This window comes from Sapajus apella, unplaced genomic scaffold (genome assembly GCF_009761245.1).
Source record: "Sapajus apella isolate SASKATOON/1434 unplaced genomic scaffold, GSC_monkey_1.0 scaffold171, whole genome shotgun sequence".
Classification (NCBI taxonomy): Eukaryota; Metazoa; Chordata; class Mammalia; order Primates; family Cebidae; genus Sapajus; species Sapajus apella.
In genome coordinates, this window is record NW_022437111.1 from 1,312,947 (window position 1) to 1,333,246 (window position 20,300).

General features: G+C 40.9%; 1 protein-coding gene across 1 annotated transcript; it reads right to left on the reverse strand.

Moving 5' to 3' along the window:
* Nucleotides 1-2,621: 2,621 nt before the first annotated feature.
* On the reverse strand, nt 2,622-16,578 carry CSTA (cystatin A). The gene is made up of 3 exons (XM_032267699.1): nt 16,386-16,578; nt 6,581-6,682; nt 2,622-2,844 (listed from the first exon to the last, which is right to left on the reverse strand). The coding sequence occupies exons 1-3, from the start codon at nt 16,449-16,451 to the stop codon at nt 2,716-2,718; spliced, it is 297 nt and encodes a 98-aa protein (XP_032123590.1). The 5' UTR covers nt 16,452-16,578; the 3' UTR covers nt 2,622-2,715.
* Nucleotides 16,579-20,300: the final 3,722 nt, after the last annotated feature.

Here is a 20,300-nt window from a genome sequence, read left to right on the forward strand (position 1 = left end):
TTCTTTCTTTCTTTCTTTCTTTCTTTCTTTCTTTCTTTCTTTCTTTCTTTCTTTCTTTCTTTTCTTTCTTTCTTCTTTCTTTTTCTTTCTTTCTTTCTTGAGACAGGACCTTGCTCTCTCACCCAGGCTGGAGTGCAGTGGTGCAATCATAGCTCACTGCAGCCTCGAACTCCTGTGCTCAGGCAACCTCCCTGCCTTGGCCTCCCAAGTAGCTACAGTGCACACCACCACACCTGGCTAGAGCATTTTAAAAGCAAATTTTCTCTTTATGTTGCCTCTCCCATTGTCTCCTTTTCCTTTACTTTCCCCTTCACTTCCTCTTCCCCTCTCCTTCCCTAACAATTCAGCCCCAAATCTATTAAGTAGGGCCAAGGAAAGCTGGTTTTGGATGGTCCAAAACTAGGTGTTGGAGTTGGCTTCTCCATGGGTAGGTGCCCACCCAGCATGGTGGAGCATAGCTGGCATGGAGAAGGCAGGTACTTAGGTAGAGGTACTTAGGCAGTGATCCAGGACCAGGTGTAAGAGCCTGAATTGGGGAGCAGATGATGGGGTGAGGAGAGTGGAGGTGGGAGTCACACAGGTGGGGGACAAGGATGGAAGACTTTACAAATATGTAGAAATTAAACAACATACTCTTAAATAACCAAATGGTCAAAGAAGAAATCAAGAAGAAAATAAAAAGGGAAATTAGAAAGTACTTTGAGATGAATGAAAATAAACAACATATCAAAACTTGTGGAATGCAACTAAAACAGTGTTTAGAGGGATATTTATAGCTGTCAACACTTATGCCAAAACAAAGATAATATCAAATCAATAGCCTAAACTTTTGCCTTGAGACACAGGCAATAGAAGATCAAAGTCAATCCAAAGCAAGCAGAGGGAAGGAAATAATAAAAATTAGAGTAGAAATTAATAAAAGTGAGGCTGGAGTGCAATGGTGTGATCTCAGCTCACTGCAACCTTCGCCCCCTGGGTTCAAGCAATTCTCCTGCCTCAGCCTCCTGAGTAGCTGGGACTACAGGTGTGCACCACCATGACCAGTTAATTTTTGTATTTTTTAGTAGAGAGGGGGTTTCACCATGTTGGCCATGATGGTCTTGATCTCTTGACCTCACGATCTACCTGCCTTGGCCTCCCAAAGTGTTGGGATTATGGGCGTGAGCCACCGCACCCGGCCTGAATCTTATTTTTGAGATGGGGTCTTGCTATGTAGCCCAGGCTGGTACAGAGTGGCTATTCATGGACATGATCATTGCACACCATAGCCTTGAACTGCTGGCCTCTAGAGGTCCACCTGCTTCTGCCACCTGAGTAAGCCAGAACTACAAATGCTTGCCAGCTAGAACGACAGATGCTTGCCACCTCACCTTACTAGAATCTTCTTGTAAAAAATGACATTATTGGGACAACTAGAGTGATTTGAATGGTGTCTGGGGATTAGATGCTACCAGTGTATCAGTGTTAAATTCCTGATTAATTTTATTTTTAATTTTTATTTTTTTAAGACACAGTCTCTCTCTGTCACCCAGGCTGGAGTGCAGTAATATGAGTATAGCTCACTTTAGCCTTTCCTGGGTTTAAGCCATCCCTCCTACTTCAGCCTCCCAAATAGCTGGGACTATAGGTACATGCCACTATGCCCAGCTAATTTTTAAATTTTTTTGTAAAGAAATGGTCTCACTGTGTTGCCCAGATTGGTCTTGAATTCCTGTCCTCAAACAATCTTGCTGCCTTGGCCTACCAAAGTGCTGGGATTACAGGTGTGAGCCATCATGACCTGCCAATTTCCTGATTTTGATGGTTGTATTTCAGCTTTGCAGGAGAGTATCCTTGTTTGTAGGAAATGCACACTGAAGTATTTGTTGGTGATGGGTCATCATGGCAAGTAACTTAGTCTCAAATGTCCAGGAAAAAAAAGTGTTTTCTTTTTTTTTTTTGCAACTTTTCTCTATGTCTAAGACTGTTTCAAAATAAAAATATAGGCTGAGTGTGGTGGCTCACACCTGTAATCCCAGCACTTTGAGAGGCTGAGGTGGGCGGATCACTTGAGGTCAGGAACTGGAAACCAGCCTGGCCAACATGGTGGACCCCTGTCTCTACTAAAAATACAAAAATTAGCAGGGCGTGGTGGCAGGCACCTTTAGTCCCAGCTACTCAGGAGGCTGAGGCAGGAGAATCGCTTGAACCTGGGAGGCGGAGGTTGGAATGAGCTGAGATCACGCCATCACACTCCAGCCGGAGCGACAGAGCAAGACTTCATCTTAAAAAAAAAAAAAAAAAAAGTATACACACACACACACACTTTGTAAAATGCTTGATTTAATTTTTAATTTTGAAGTATGAGGGTAGAGATGGAATGTTGGGTTCTCAGCAACCACAAGGAACAAGGAGGCTGGTGAACTGATAGTCCACGATCCAGCCTGCCTATGGTGGAGGTAAGGGTGGTGCTATCCTTTAGCCAGTTGCATTAGGCTTGACTAGTTTTCGTAAGATTTCCAATGACATCAGTTTACATGGAATTTATACTCTAAAGCAGTAAAATGGATTTTGAGAAAGAAAAGATCATTTTTACTTAATACAATAAATGAGAAATAATTGAAGAAATATATATATATTTTAAAAGAATGCATCTTTATTGATGGTTACATTTATCAGCAAGGATCATGACTCAGTAACCAGTAGAAGGAATCAGAGCACTTTGGGAACATGCTGCTAAAAGCCAGTCAGCTCGTCGTCCTTGCTTTTGTCAGTCTGGTATCCAGAAAGCACCAAATCCTCATTTTGTCCGGGAAGGCTTTTGAATACTTTCAAGTGTATATAACAGTTATCACCTGCTCGTACCTGAAAAGTATTTAAAAAAGAGAAAGCAAAAAGGAGATTTGTTCAAATAGGTCTATGTCAAGTGAGAGATCCACAGGTCTATAAAGACTTCCGTCCAAAAAGCTGTTGGGGAACAGCATTGCTAGGCCTAGCCCACCATGCTTAGATTCTTTGTTTTCATGAATCCACCACCTTATTTTAGGAGAGAAAAAGTAGACTAGGCCAGGCGTGGTGACTCATGCCTGTAACATCAGCACTTTGGGAGGCCAATGCAGGCAGATCACAAGGTCAGCAATTTGAGACCAGCCTGGCCAGCATCGTGAAACCCCACCTCTACTAAAAATACAAAATTAGGCGGACGCATGGTGGTGTGTACCTGTAATACCAGCTACTCCAGAGGCTGAGATTGCGCCACTGCACTCCAGCCTGGGCGACAGAGCGAGAGTCTGTCTCAAAAAAAAAAAAAAAGTAGACTAATGGCATGGCAAGAGGCATAGGTCCTACGTTTATTCATTTTTATTTTTATTTTTATTTTAAAGATGCATAGAACAAGAAAACAAGTGACAGCCTATGTTTTTGGTGATGCTGTTTTCTGACTCCCAACTAGGGACACTTTGTGTGCCATACAATCTGATAAGGGAGAAGAAAATCAGAATTGCTCTAGAAAATTTGGGATGCAGGGTTCCCATACCCATATCAGAACCTACTTTATAAATGTCCACTGATAGGATTGAGCAGAGCCCAGGGGGCAGACACCCTCCCTTCTAAAGTGAAGGGGTTGGCCTGGCATTGTGGCTCACGCCTGTAATTCCAGCACTTTGGAAAGCCGAGGCAGGTGGATCACATGAGGTCAGGAGTTTGAGACAAACCTTGCCAACAGGGTGAAACCCGGTTTCTACTAAAAATACAAAATTAGCTGGGTGTGGTGGCACACACCTGTAATCCCAGCTACTTGGGAGGCTCAGGCAGGAGAACCACTTGAATCTGGGAGGTGGAGGTTGCGAGCTGAGATCATGCCACTACACTCCAGCCTGAGTGACAAGAGTGAAACTTCGTCTCAAAGAAAAAAAAAAAAGCCAAGGGGTTTTGCTAGGAAGTCATTGATATGAAGGTTGAAGCAGAAGCAGTAATTTGGATGTGAATCTGAGACCTAGAAAATTATGGTAAGAATTTTTACTTTGGTTCTTGCTTGAGACAATAAATATTCTGTCTTATAAAAATATTTATTGTGCTTCTGATGTCACTTCCTATCCTAATTTTAACAAATGCCATATATCAAATGTTTACTGTGAGCCAGACACTATGATGAGCATTTTATATATATGATTATATTAAGTTAGTATTATAGGACTGAAGAAAGGTGGAAGAATGAAAATTTTATAGATGTGGAAGCAGAATAAAGACAGATTTAGTGATAGCTAATAAGTGGCACCCAGATCTGTTAGGCTGTAACATCTACATTCTTTTCACTCTACAATGTAACCTTTTTGGGGGGTATTGATGGGAGAATGAGGCCTCGCTCTGTTGCCCAGACTGTAGTGCAGTGGTGCGATCACAGCTCACTGTAGGCTGAAACTCCTCGGTCCAAGTGATCCTCCTACCTCAGCTTCCCAAGTAGCTAGGACTGCTGGTGGGCATCGCCACGCCTCGGTAATTAATTATTTTTTGTAGAGACAGGGTCTTGCTATGTTCCCCAGGCTGATCTCAAACTCCCGGCTTCAAGCTATCCTCTCACCTTGGCTTTACAAAGTGCTGGGATTATGGACGTGAGCCACCACACCAGGCCAGTGTAACCATTTAAAAGTTCTTATTTTGTACTTGATATTAGCGACAATGCAGCCAGTAGTTAAGCTCAGCCCATCTGGGTGCAAATCCTGACTCTGCTCCTACAGTCGTGTGAACTGTGTTAGTTTCTTCACCACCTGGGAGCTCAATTTTATCATCAGTAACCCAAAAGAAATGATTGTATTTATCTCATAGATTTGTTGTGAAGATTAAATGAGATAATACATGCCCTACTCTTAGAATAGTGCATGGAGAATTGTTAAGTGCTCAGCAAATTTCCAGCTTATTTATTCCTCACGACACCCTGCAAAGTAGGTTATTACCCTCATTGTGCAGGTAAAGGAGTGAAGGCTCAGAGAGGAGGAGCTTCTATCACACACATTTTGACCCATAGAACAAATTGAACAAGGGTTCGAACCCAGGACACTCTGGCACCTAAGCCTGTGGCCCTTCCATTCTACCACCTGCCTCTTGATAGGTACTTTAGATCCATAGAGAAGGTCATGTCACTGGCAAGACCTTAAATCTCAAGTGGCTCAGAGCAAAGGGATCAACAGCCAGACTGCCAGGAAGTAAGAGGGAACTGGGATCTGTGGCTGAGATCCAGTAGGGAAAATTTGATAGCAGAAGGAAGAAAAGATGAGAGAGAGAAAGAGAGAGAGGGGAGACTGATTAAGAGAGGACAAAAGGGTGGTCAAGGGAAGAAATTTTCAATGAGAAATTCTCAAGATAGTTATCTGATGAACTGTTGAAGAAATGTGTGAGCTGGTAATATGTGAAATGTATGCATTTGAATTAACCATAATTTATTAAAATAAATATCCTAATGTTGATAGAATGTTTCCTATCTTGGCTCATAATCATTTTTAACTGGAAAACTTTTTTCTAGCCATGGAGAAAGTAGATTGAGAATGGAGGAAATGGTGCCATTGTTTTCTGAGGATACAGCAGGGGCTCTTTCACCTGTGTCTCCCCAGGACCTGGTCTTTACTAGGAGCTCATATTTGGCAGAACAGGGCTGATCCATGTACATAACTCAGTACTGAAACTTTCTTATGCTGAGCTGACTAGCTCTACTTACTGTTTTTTTTGCTGAGGCCATCTTTTAAAATTTTTATATTTTAATTGAATTGTTCGTTAAAGAGAAATAAGCCACACTGTGCCCTGGCCAAATAGCTAAGTAAATAGCTAAGATTAAGTAAATACCCTTGAATATCTGTTTTTATTTTTAAAATTGGAATTATCATCTTAATACATAAGGACAAAAATGCCTCTCAAATATTCATGGTTGACTTGTTAAATTGGTTTCCTCTTGATAACTTCAATTAGAACTGGATCTGTGCATCATGCAATTTTTTGACAGAGCTATAAAATTAATTTTTAAAATATTTTAAATATTCCACTGCTTTAAACTATACCTAAAGTGCCACAAGTTAAATCTACTAATTTGTGTTACAAAAATAGTATTTACATTATATTAATCAAAATGCTTATTTAAAGGGCAAAAATGGTTTAAATTATTTTCCCAGCTAATGGTTTGACTCATTACTGTAATCTATTTAATTTAGACATGTAGAATCATACAGCTTTGATGTGGAATCAGCTTCAAGATACCATCTGGTCCAGCCCCACACCTTCAGGCAGATGAAGGTGTGGGGCTGGACACACTCCCTCCTTACCTAAGATGCAGCACAGCCACACGTCCAGCATGCCCCGAACTGTTATGAAATCTTTTTCTATACAATTTCCAGAAATCAAGAATCAATGTTATAAAGCTTTCTGAATTCACAAGACAGAAAATGGTATCACATCATCTACCAAATTTGAGAGTCTACCATTTGAAAGGTATCGTGCTGTGTATCTTAATTTAGGACAACCATAAGGAAGGAATTATATGGTAGGGAAATCAGGGAACATTTTACATAAAATGAGAAATATATCTTTTGTGCTAAAGTAGGTGCAGAACTCTAACCTTAATGTAGTAATTTATTCCAGCAACGACTTGAGTTTTATACTCCACAGCTTCCAATTTTTCGTACTTCTCATTTGTTTTTTCTTCAAGCTGTGGTTTAACCTAAAGAAAAGAGGAAACAAATAATCAAAGCTATATTAGACTTCACTTATGCCATTTACACATCTGGAAACCTCATCCTCCTAAAAGTCTTCAAAGATGGTATGAGATCTATGAACTATTTTTATTATTTCAATAGAAAATACCCATTTTAATATAATTACATAAGTTAAAATGTCAAATTGTGTTGCTTTAGGCTGAATTTACAACTCAGTGTGGTAATGCAATATAGGAATATTTTGACGGCTAAAACTCTAAGAGCTATATATGTTTTTGATTAACAAAAATTAGGAAAGCAATAATTACTACCTGATTAAAACATTATTTTAAAATAATTTCAGACTTAAAAGTTGTGAAATTAGTATAATGAGTTTTCTTACATCATTTACAGTTCCCCTAATTTTGCCATTTTGTATAACAGTATAATCACCAAAATCAGGAAATTAACATGGCATACTATTAAGTAGCCTCTAAACCTTGTTAGAATTTTGCCAATTATCCTGAAAATGTCCTTTTTTCTGCTCCAAGATCTCATTTAGGATCCTACATTGCATTTAGTTGTCATTTCTCCTACAATCTGGGTTCATTCCTTTGTTGTTCATGACCTTAACATTTTTGAAGAATACTGGCCTGTTAATTGGTAGAATGTCCCTCAATTTAGGTTTGTATGATCTCCTCTTATGTTAGTATTATACATTTTTGTAACAATACACAAAAGTGATGTTGTGCTTTAGTGCATCCTATCAGGGGCTACATTTCATTACTGGTGATGTTAATTTTGATCACTTAGGATGTCTGCCAGGTTTCTCCACTGTAAAGTTACTATTGTTTTCCCTTTGTAATTATTAAGTATCTTGTGAGGAGACATTCAGACTATGCAGCAGTCCTGTTTCTTGTCATACTTTCATTCATGAATTCTAGCATCCATTGATGGTTCCTGCCTACCACAATGATTAATTGTGGTGTTGGCCAAATGGTAATTTAAAAAATAATTTCTTGTACATTTATTACTTGGAATTTTACTGTAAGGAAGAGCTATTCCCTCTTTCCTCTTTATGTAGTCAATTACTTATTTAATTAAATTAATTGATTAATTTTTTGAGATGGAGTTTCGCTCTTGTTGCCCAGGCTGGAGTGCAATGGGTGATCTCGGCGCACTGCAACCTCTGCTTCCCAGTTTCAAGCTATTCTCCTGCCCCAACCTTCTGAGTATCTGGGATTGCAGGCATGCGCCACCATACCAGGCTAATTTTGTATTTTTAGTAGAGATGGGTTTTCTCCATGTTCTCCAGACTGGTGTTGTCTTGAACTCCCAATCTCAGCTGTTCTGCCCACCTCAGCCTCCCAAAGTGCTGGGATTACAGGCATGGGCCACCACGCCCAGTCAATTTATTTTTTTTGAGAGGAAGTCTCCCTCTATTGCCCAGGCTGGAGTGTAGTGGTGCAATCTTGACTCATTGCAACCTCCGTTTCCTGGGTTCAAGTGATTCTCCTATCTTAGCCTCCTGAGTAGCTGGGATTACAGGCACACACCACTTTACCTGGCTAATTTTTGTATTCTTAGTAGAGATGAGGTTTCACCATGTTGGTCAGGCTGCTCTCGAACTTTTGACCTCGTGGTCTGCCTGCCTCAGCCTCCCAAAGACCTGGGATTACAGGAGTGAGGCACCTCGCCCTACCTTATTTTATATTAATATGACTCATGGATAATTCTTTTACTCTGTGGATTACAATTCATTGCTCTTTATTTTGTTATTCAAATGTACTAAATTTGGCCATTGGGAGCTCCTTCACCTGATGCCTGTGTCCTTTCAATATTCCTCCGTATTTTATAAACCCTTCCTTACTTTCTGACTCTACAGAAGTAGAATCAGATGTTCCAGGTTTATCTTGAATTATCCTTGCCTCCTCACTGGAATCAACTATTTCTTCAAGGAGCCCCCGCTCCTTTTATTGGAGAATGGTATTTAAGACCCAAGATTTGGGTACTGTGTCTCTTGTTACTAGATGTCATTGCTTCTAGGCCCACTCAGTAGAAAGGGCTACAAAATAATGTCTGTGTACTCACACACATGTGCATGTATCTTTACTCGTATGTGTGTGCACATATACACACATTTATGTGTGTGTCATCATATATATACATTATATATGTATGTAGGGGTATGTGTGTGTGTGTGTGTGTGTGTGTGTGTGTGTGTGTGTGTGTGTGTATTCTTCTGATTAAAATCAAACACGATGCTGGGTGCAGTGGCTTATGCCTGTAATCCCAGCACTTTGGGAGGCCAAGGTGGGTGGATCACCCGAGGTCAGGAGTTTGAGAACAGCCTGACCAACATGATGAAACCCCGTCTGTATGAAAAATACAAAATTAGCTGTGCATGATGGCGCATGCCTGCAATCCCAGCTACTTAGGAGGCTGAGGCAGGAGAATTGCTTGAACCTGGGAGGTGGAGGTTGCAGCGAGCCGTGATCGCACCATTGTACTCCAGCCTGGGCAACAAGACTGAAACTTCATCTCAAAAAAAAAAAAAAAATCAAATACCACAGGACTCATTTAGTCTTTCCCCTTTCCTTATTGTAACTCCTTTCTCAAACACTGAGGAAGAAGCCTGGTTCTTATTACTTGCAATGTATTTGCCTATTTGTTCACTTCTAGCATATATATATAAAATACTTTTAGAATTGCTGACTTATACCTCTGTGGAAAAAAAAATACTAACTAGAAGTGCAGTATTTGGATATAATTCTCATAAAGACCCTGTGATTGCATGGGCTTACCTGGATAATCCAGGATAACGTCTCCATCTCCAAATCCTTAACTTATTCACACTTACAAAGTCGTCTTTGCTGTGTAAAGGAACCTAGTCACAGGTTCCAGGGATTAGGACATGGACATCTTTGGAGGGCCATCATTCTATCTACCACAGAGGGGTATGAGCTTAAATGCCAGCATTCCTGAACCAAGCATGAGAAGGGAGACAGAGTCCCAAATTCAATTTGTAAGCTTTCAGTGAACCCATCAGCTTTCTGCATAGTACTTCATTCCCACTCTCAGCTGGGCCTGATATGCAAGAGTCTACTATGACATGCTAAGTTCGAGGGTGTACCCAGGATGATATGCGGATGAGGCATTTGTGTGGTGTCCTGACCGACAAAAATCATGTTCTGTGTGTTGGCCAGGAATGGTATTCAGCAATCAGGTTTATGACTAAGGGGAGTGTGTGTGTGTGTGTGTGTGTGTGTGTGTGTGTGTGTGTATTTGTTGTAAGATGTGACTTGTGGACATTTGTTGTCTGAGTATGTTTTGAAGGAAGAAGAGAGTATGGGACTAGGCACTGAGGATATAAGAAATGAAGTCACCTGGCTAAGAGAGGAAGGGCTGGCTGAAGAGAGGAGAACACAGTCTAGTGAGGAATGAGATCCAGCAAGAGATAGGATCAACTGGGGCATTTTCTTACCAGAAGCCTGCAATCACCTGACAGGGGTCCTCAATCCCTGGGCTGCAGACCAGCACCCATTCCTGGCCTGTTAGGAATTGGGCTGCCCAGTAGTAGGGGAGCAGTGAGCCAGTGAGCATTAAGGCCTGGGTTCTGCCTTCTATTAGATCAGCGGTGGCATCAGATTCTCATAGGAGCTCAAACATGATTGTGAGCTGTGCATGCAAGGGATTGAGGTTGCACGCTCCTTATGAGAATATCATGCCTGATGATCTGAGGTGGAACAGTTTCATACCAAAACCATCCCCTCGACCCCATCTGTGGAAAAATTGCCTTCCATGAAGCTGGTCTCTGATGCCAAAGATGTTGGGGATGGCTGCCCTAAGAAAAGTGGGAACTGAGACATCCTGCTGGAGGGACCATGGGGGATGGGAGAGATTGAGCAACTGAAGAGAGGTTCACATTTGTGGGGTTTCTAGAAAAAGACCAACAAATATGACTGAAAAGATGTTCTGGCAGCCTGGGTCCTGTCTGGGTTGTTCAGCATTAATTCATAAGTTTGTAATGGGTGAGTTTTCTGTGGCACCTCGCTTTGGCAAAGTTCTTTTATCCTGGATGGATATGCGATGGCAGTGGGCATGATCTTTAACTGAGAATTAGAATGCCAAGAGCTCCCAGGGTCAAGGAAATCGTCATTAGTGGAGGGGTATTTGAAGCTATCCTCTGGTCCTGGGGTCCAGGCTGGATGAGAGACTGAGTGGGCCTCGGCATGTTCTCATGAAGATGGGAAGGTAGGTGCCTGGAGGATTCTGGTGTGGCTGAATGGCAGGTTCTTTGGGTGTGGGACAGTGGGAGAGGTGACTAATGAGGAGGCTGTGGTCAGAGAGGGGAATGCAAATTTGTGGATGGCATGCCAACTTCCAGGGTGTACCCAGGATGGTATGCAGATGAAGTGTTTGTGTGGTGTCCTGACCGACAAAAATCATGTTCTGTGTGTTGATCAGGAAGGGTATTCAGCAATCAGGTTTATGACTAAGGGGAGTGTATGTGTGTATGTGTTGTGTGCATGCACATTGCATATATAGTAGCTCTTCTAAAAATAATTAAATAATATTTCTTTCCTTCTCATAAACATGCTCAGAATTCTTATCAAATGCTTATTAACATATTATATAAGATAATGGATCAGCAATGATGATCCAGAGGCTTTTGCTATTTGGCCATTCATTTATTTGGTTCTTCATGTTAGAGATTGTGGCTTTTCATGAATGGGGCTGCGTATGGCTCTGTCTTTCTTTATGTGTCCCTCTTAGCTCCATTCTACTTTATAAATTTCCACAGGCGCAGGCACTATTTTATGTCCTCGCTACCCCCATAGCAATTCACACAGTTCTACCTAATCAATGTTTTTTAAATGAAAAGACCACAGTTGTTTTCCATCCTGACAACTTGTCTCCCCTATAGGAAAGATGAGTATAGCAATGACCTCAGCTAATACAGAGAATCTTGGAAAAAGGTTTTCTTCTGAGTGTACTTTAGTACATAATGCCACAATGACATGTCCAGTCTCTGTTATCTTCAGAATGGGAAGCCTTCAAAAACTTTCAAGTTTTCTCAATCGCTGTCCCCTCTGTTTGCCTTTCTTTTTTTCTGCCCTCATCCAATATCCCTCTTTCACTGTGGTATCAAATTCTTTGGTCATACAGTTATCATTTGTCTTTGATACTCTTCCCTTTTCTGTGTGATGATCTTTTCCTTCCTTCTTTCTCTGCTTCTAATGGGGTTCTTCAGTTGGCCTTCCACTAAGAAGCTCTCTGAGAAGGCCAAGGAAAGCTGATAAACTTCAGCTCCTCTAAGAATACTTGCACTTTAATAGGTGATTTTTTAAAAAAGAAATACATTTTAAAAAATCAAAGGAATAAAGCCAGCAAGTCAGTGACAGGTAGTGAAGATTGACCTTGAATTACCAGCGCCTACCCATTTTCCCTATCCTGCATGGGGACCTAGCTCTGTAATTTTGGAGAAGGAATTGACTCAAGTTTCTCACCTATAAAGTGGTTATAATAATACCTACCTCTTGGGGCTGTTTATCGGGGCATAAATGATGTAACTGATGTGAAAGTGCTTCTTAAACTATAAAGCGTTTTCCAACTCTTCCTCTACCTTCTAACACTGACCTGGGAATTGTGCCCTAAGGCTCACTCCTGCAAGAGAGGACAGATAAGCGATAACTGGGGCTTTAACACCCCAGGAGCTGAACTGCAACACAGTAATTATTCACCTGAAGGGAAGGAGGCTTCACCAGCAATCTCTAACATCTTTTCTGGTCTAAAACCTATGATTATAAAAAAGTACTCTGGCAGGGCGCTGTGGCTAACGCCTGTAATCCCAGCACTTTGGGAGGCCGAGGCAGGCGGATCATGAGGTCAGGAGATGGAGACCAACCTGACTAACACAGTGAAACCCCCATCTCTACTAAAAATACAAAAAATTAGCCAGGCATGTTGGTACATGCCTGTAGTTCCAGCTACTCGGGAGGCTGAGGCAGGAAGATCGCTTGAACCCAGGAGGCAGAGGTTGCACTAGCCGAGATTGTGCCACTGCACTCCAGCCTGGGTGACAGAGGGAGACTCTGTCTCACACACTCAAAAAAAATACTCACTTGAATATTGTTTTCTATTATGTTCCAGATATCTCAATTTTCCCGACTACCCTGTAAAACTCCTAGAGGCCAAGGGCTGTATCTTACAGCCCTTATGTAGCTTCCATAGTGATTAGCATAATACTAGACACTTAAGAGACATACAAGAAATGCACCTACCGTGAAATGATTCATTGATATTCATTTCCTATATTTATTTATTTATTTATTATTTTTTGAGACAGAGTATTGCTTTGTTGGCCAGGCTGGAGTGCAGTGACGTGATCACAACTCACTGCATCCTCGACTTTCTGGGTGCAACTGGTCCTTCTGCCTAAGCCTCCCAAGTAGCTGGGACTACAGGCGTGTACCACCTGGCTATTTTTTTTGTATTTTGTGTGTGGGAAGGGATGGGATTTTTGTCATGATGCCCTTAAACTCCCCAGATCAAGCAATCTGCCTGCCTCAGCCTCCTAAAATGCCTAGATTACAGCCATGGGCCACGGCACCCAGCTCTCTAATGATTTACATTTTTAAAAAACTTTAATTTTTTTAAATTTTTTGAGATGGAGTCTCGCTCTGTCATCCAGTCTGAAGTGTAGTGGCACGATCTTGGCTCAGTGCAATTTCTGCCTCCCAGGCTCAAGCGATTCTCCTGCCTCAGCCTCCCAAGTAGCTGGGATTACAGGTGCCTGCCACCACGTCCGGCTAAGCTTTGTATTATTAGTAGAGACAGGTTTCGCCATGTTGGCCAGGCTGATCTCTAACTCCTGACCTCACGTGATCCACCCGCCTTGGCTTCCTGTTGACTTACACGTGAGGCTGGTGCTTCCACAGAGAAAACAAACTTACCACACTCTCTCCACTCAGTGTATTTCACTTTCCTATTTTCCTCTGTGTTCTGCCACTGCATAGTAGAGAGGGCAGGCAGTCAAACACTGAGGGTGAGCTAACTTCTTTTTTTTTCTTTTTTGTTTTTTTTGAGACGGAGTGTCGCTCATGTTACCCAGGCTGGAGTGCAATGGCGCGATCTCGGCTCACCGCAACCTCCGCCTCCTGGGTTCAGGCAATTCTCCTGCCTCAGCCTCCCGAGTAGCTGGGATTACAGGCACGCGCCACCATGCCCAGCTAACTTTTTTGTATTTTTAGTAGAGACGGGGTTTCACCATGTTGACCAGGATGGTCTCGATCTCTTGACCTCGTGATCCACGCACCTCGGCCTCCCAAAGTGCTGGGATTAAAGGTGTGAGCCACCGCGCCCGGCCGGTGAGCTAACTTCTTAACTAGGTGACTCTTAATCTCTTTGAATCTTGGTTTCATCATCTATAAGATAGACATAATACCTTCCCTGCCTGTTCCAGGGGCTATGAAGATCAAATGAGACTTTGAATGGAGGTCAGGTCAAGCTTTTAAAACTGCAAAGTCCCTTTCTGGGGTGAGGTAGCTGTTGTTAATACTTATCTCTCATTCCATTCCACCTCTGATGAAGTTGGAGTTCAAGAAAAGCAGCCCCTCATCTACACACACTTTCAAATTAATTTTATAATTTAAGATGAGACTCACAGATAGGTGTTTCTTTTTCTTTTAGGCACTTCAGTAACTAAGAACAAGTCATACAGATAGGTGTTATTAACAATGCAAGGCCTTCTGGTAGCTTCTTATTTTAAAAATTAATAGTTCTTGCTAATCGTGATAGGCTCTTTAAAATCATTAAAATTTTCTGTACTTTCTCTATCTCAAATTTATTTTTCCCTATCTTCCTACAGCTCTGATTCTTAGAGAGTCTCAGGGGGACCTTTTTAGGGTTAGGGATGATTTTAGCCACAAATTTGAAGTAAACAATAGTGTTGCCTCACCTATGCACATTTCTGTTTCATTTTCAAGTCATTTTTATGCACATTATCTCACTTAGTCCTTTCAGCTCTGAAATTGATGGGGCAAAAGGTGTTACCTTCATTTTTCAAATGAAATAGACAGGTTTTATTTTTGGCAACCTGACTTTTAAAGCCCCATCTCCCACGGGCCTTGTAGTATACCATATATCTCTGGTCCTGCAGGCAAGTGAGGTCATGGAGAGCAGCAGCAGCAGCAATTGGGAGCCTGGTAGAAATGCAGAATCTCAGACCTACCCCAGTCCCCCTGAATCAGGTTTATCAAGACCTGCAAGTGATTCATGTGCACCTTCAAGTTTGAGAACATTGATCTGATGGGGGATTCACATGAAGGAATTACTGACTTAATATCATCTTCTCCCAGAAAAAAAAATCTTCAGGATATTTATTCATTAAAAGAAAAAAAGAACTCTTGAAAGAGAAATAATTAGTCCCTAAGAATAAGTGATGGGATTCTAGGCATCTGGCCCCTTAGAGAGCTTTCTAGTTTCCCGAACATACAAGAGCCCAACTCTTATAATCACACAAAAAGCTGATCTTGTTTGCCAAGCTATCACAGAATGGTGTTTCAGAGAGAAAAATCAAGAATAATACTATTAAGTAGTCTCTAAACCTTGTTAGAATTATGCCAACTATCCTGAAAATGTCCTTTTTTCTGACAAAAAAATACGGCAACAAACTGAAAAGCCAAAATAGTACTTTGTACATGTTTTTCTTTCACAAAATATGCAAATAAATGTTTACTGTATAGATTAATCAAACAGCACTTAGAAAAATGTATCAGGGCTGGGTGTGGTGGCTTATACCTGTAATCACAATATTTTGGGAAGCCTAGGTGAGCAGATGGCTTGAACCCAGGAATTCAAGACCAGTCTAGGCAACAAAATAAAACTAACCCCCCCAAATCAGCCAAGTGTAGTGGCATGTGTCCGTAATCCCAGCTACTCATGAGGCTGAGTGGGGAGGATTGCTTGGGCTCGAGAGGTTGAGGTTACAGTGAGCTGTGATCACACCACTGCACTCCAGCCTGGATGACAGAGTGAGACCCCATCTCTTAAAAACAAAACAAACCAAAACAGAAGAAATGAAAAATGTATCAATCTACTAACAACATTGAGTTTTATTTTTCCATATATAATTTGGCGGCCTATGACATTTTGGAGTCACTAGAGACTGTCACTTCTCTTCTCCGTTTGTTTAATCATCCTTTAACTATGAAAAGACTAAAACAGTGTTTATTTAAGCAAATGTCTATGAAGTTTGTAAGTAGATTGCCTTTACAATGTTATTCTTCATTCAATCTATTTTTAAAAAAAATTTCCTGCAGTGCGTTTCAAGTCTACTTCATCAAATTATTAACAACCTTAGTCTTCAATTACACGTTGGCTTCACTTGGTGAGATTAGAAAAGTTTCATCAGAAACTGAATTAGTAATCCTAGAATCATATCTTGTAAGAGATTTAAAGATGATACAATACAAATTATTCTTTTACAAATGGAGAAAATGAAGCTCAGATAAGAAATGACCTTTGCTCAAGCTCACACTCACAGTTTGGGGATTATTCGAGGTTTCATCTGAAAAGCTCTTATTTCATCTTAGTTGTAAAGAAACCTGAACAAAGCCATACACATCCTGAAGTTCTAGTTTTCATATTCAACCATATCCTTTCCACAGTGACAACCTATGAATCAAGATTTCGGCTCAGACTTTTTCCTGAATGGCATCAACTCACCTTATCAACAATCTCCTGGATTTCTGGAGTGGCGGCTTTGGCCTCAGATAAGCCTCCGGGTATCATTTTGACTGACTGCTTCTTTGCTGGGCAGAATGTTGGAACCAAAGTGAACAGGGAAGTGTGTAGACTCGTGTTTTAAAAGAGGCGTTCACTAGCTCCGCCTATAAAATCCTTTATTTTCCACAAAGAGCAAAGAGGCATGGGGAAAATGAGTATGCCTCCAAGCAAGTCTTCTTGCTTCCTGGACAGAATATGCTACCTGGAATTTGGAAGAAAGAAGGGTTGATGGATGAACAAATGGGCAAGTACAGGAGTCATGTCCTAACAAGATCAAACGTCCCTGCCTTCTCTTTGACAATGGTTCCATCCTGTTGCATCATCTGAACTGTGAAATCTGAAGCCACAACCAGAATTTCCAAATGTTTTAAAATTTCTAACACAATTTTTTTAAAGCAGTACTTACTAATAATGTCAAGAGTAGTTTAGAATTTACTTGACTTTAGAAAGAAAGCAAAAGGATCTACCTGGAGGATATTGGCTGGATGTGTGTTCTTTACTCTTATTTAAATATCTAGAAATGTTTAACATACAGGAAAACACAAAGAATAAAATAACAAATGTCTATATTCCTGTCACTCAGAGTTAAAACTTTGAATCTTTTTGTCATATTTGCTTGCTGTCTTTTATTTTGGTAGTTATTTTTAAGAAATAAAATATTTCAGTTATGGAGGAAGCCCTGCACCCCATGCAACCTTGCTCTCCAGAGGGCAAATTGCACTGTGAGTTGATATCCTTCCAGGCCATTTTTATACTTTTACTTGGTGTGTCTCCAAAATTTCTCTTAAATTATATGCTAAACATATTCTATTTGTGGTCTTTTTTCTATTCAACATGTTTTTGAGCCTTTTCATGTTGATACACAGATAGATCAATCCACAGATAAATCAATCCAGTTCATTTCCTTTAACTGTGACATGCGATTCTGTGCTAGACCTAGCTATTTATTGTACCTATCTAATTGCTCTACGATAGCTCATATTTTACATACTCATTTCCCTATTGATGACGATTTTGGTTGTTTCCCGTGTTTCATTTTTATAAACAACGTTGCATTTTTTTCCCCTTTTGTACGTGAGGGTTTCTGCAGGCAACTTATCTAGAAGCAAAATTGCCACGTTGTATGAATATTTATGTATATAATTTTATTCAATTTTGGGAATATATAATACATACACAGGATAAAAATGTTTAGAAGGAACCAGGCTTTACAATGTAAGGAATTATTCACTCACTTAATTCCTTAGACACCCTTCTCCTCTCCAGAGACAACTGTTGGGACCAGCTTCTTGTGTATTCTTCAGAGATATTCTTTACACATACAAATATAAAAATAATTGGCTACACACACATACATACATATACATGTATATAGGTTTTCTTTTATACAAATGCTATTCTACATAAATGATTATACTATTTGTTTTATTCCTAACAATATATTTTAGAGATTGTTCTATATCATGATACAGAGACTTGTTTCTTTCTCTTTTTTTTGAGACAGTCTTGCCCTGTTACCCAGGCTGTAGTGTAGTGGTGTGATCTTTCACTGTAACCTCCGTCTCCCTGGTTCAAGCAATTCTCCTGCCTCAGCTTCCCGAGTAGCTGGGATTACAGGCACCTGCCACCATGCCCGGCTAATTTTTGTATATTTTTTAGTAGACATGGGGTTTTGCCATGTTGCCCAGGCTGGTCTCAAGCTCCTGACCTCAGGTGATCCACCCCCCTTGGCCTCCCAAAGTGCGGGATTACAGGTGTGAGCCGCTGCACACAGCCGCTTCATAATGATGTTTGGCAGGTGCTTGGCAAATTCTTGGAGTTAGGTGAGTGTCTTACAGGCTAAACAGAGGGGCGTTACACAGGTATCTCTCCACTGAATGCCTTTACCCTGTGGTTTAAGAAGAACAGCGAATGTGGTTGACAAGGTGCTCCTTTAAGAGGCCACAGTTCGTCTGAAGACTTTGGCTCAGCTTTCATAGGCCACTGGTTCTATTCATCTTCATGTGACCTCCCCAAGTCAAGTCTGTTCATATTCAGGCCCCTGACTTTTTTCAAGCCTGAAGCCCATTTTTAGTTCTTCGCTTACATCCTAGTCAGGCCATCCTTATTGAATCTCCCCAGTGGTAGGGGATATGGTAAACAGCAAGTCTGCTGTTCTTTTTCTAGGGTCTATGCTCTGTACTCTCAGCTCTTTCCTACTGATTCTTAATAATTTATTTTAAAAGTAAAAGCTTCCTCAAAGCAAATATTGCTTTTGTCTTTTGTATTCCTCCTGTAATAATCCTAGTTCTTCTCAAGGGTAGTATAGCTGCCTCTGGTTGACAGGGGAAGAGTCGCATACGAGGAAGTGCAAAAGAGAAAAGCACAACAATTCCTATCCCTGTGTTCATTGTTTACTTAAGTTAATCATACAGTTGATTAAATACACATTTATTTTAAAGGTGCCTTTAAGATTGCTTTTTGGATTTTTTTGGTATGAATTTTGCATGTTGCGTTTATGGAGCTAGAAATCCTCATTTGTTTCATATTTCTTGTCTGTCAGTTCATCTGCCACAGGAGTCATCTTTTATGTGAGTTTTCTCTTTTGCGGGCTGGTTTGTGGGGCTTTTCTATGGAGTGGTTGCCCGTACTGGGCCCTATGAGGTGCACGAACCCCAGCCCAGTTCTTACTTTACTGTCGGCTTAGAGCTCTTGAACCATAAAGATACTGAGAATTTGGGCTCATCTCCAGCTTTAATTACACACCTGGGGCTCTGAACTTCCCCAGCTAATTGCTCTTCTACCCATTGCCAGGAGGGAATGTGGGGATGCATTCACTTATCACGCAACCCACTGTTCCCACTGCTAGCTATTTCCCCAGGAGAAATGAAGTATATCTGCACAAAGACTGGCATACCTATGCTCACAGCTGCATTATTCATAATAGCTCAAAACCGATGGAAACCCAAATGTCCATCAACTGGTGAATGGCAAGAATAGTTGTGGTAGAGCCACAGTATAGAATACTATTCAACAACAAAAAGGAACAAAATAGTGATATATTAAATCACATAGGCAAACCTAAAAATCAAGTCAAAGTGAGAAGAAGTGAAAGAAAGCAAACACAGAAGACCATGGACTATATTATTCCATTTAGATGAGACCTTAGAAGAGGCAAAATGATAGTGACAAAAAGGAGAGCAGAAGTTGCTTGAGGCTGAGGAGAGGGATGGAATGGACTATAAAGAGGCACAATAAAACATCTTAGGGAGATGGAATTGTTCAATTTGTGGATTGTGATAGTGGCTACTCAACAGTATACGATGACCAAACTTCATCAGATTGTGCACTTAAAGTGGGTGGACTTGTTTCAGCACCAAAAAACTTAAAAAGTGGGTGGACTTTATCTATGTAAGTTACACCCCCAAAAAGCTAGAATAAAAGAACACTGCCTTTTGAATGCCTTCTTTATGTGTCTCTTGGTCTTGCTGTTATACTTCTTCCTCTAATGTTTTTCATTAGAGTCTTAACTACCACTGCATCAACACAGTGCCTTAAAAACAGCTGTGAAGACTCCGTATGCAGTATGTGCTCAGGAGAGGACATAGTTATTCCTCCTGGCTATCATTGTGGTGAAGAGTGAAAGCAGGAGGCATGGTTGACTGAGGACAGGCCATGAAAAACAGGTGAAAGATCTTACACTTTAGTTGCCAGGTTATGGAGGTCAGGTTTATTGCTGAAGAGTTTGAGCTATAGGGAAGCCATTTGTTCTTTGGCAAGATAAAACTGGAAGCAATGTGTAGACTGGTATATTAGGAAAACACCAACTAACTGCCTGTCTTGTCCTACTATACCCTCAACACTCAACAAGGACTG

What these genes read in the sequence shown, in the direction of transcription:
- CSTA (XM_032267699.1), bottom strand. Translation starts at nt 16,451, where the DNA reads ATGATACCCGGAGGCTTATCTGAGGCCAAAGCCGCCACTCCAGAAATC. An exon ending in TCCAGGAGATTGTTGATAAG is followed by an intron (nt 6,683 to 16,385) that starts GTGAGTTGATGC and finishes TCTTTTCTTTAG; the next exon opens with GTTAAACCACAGCTTGAAGA. An exon ending in GAATAAATTACTACATTAAG is followed by an intron (nt 2,845 to 6,580) that starts GTTAGAGTTCTG and finishes AATACTTTTCAG; the next exon opens with GTACGAGCAGGTGATAACTG.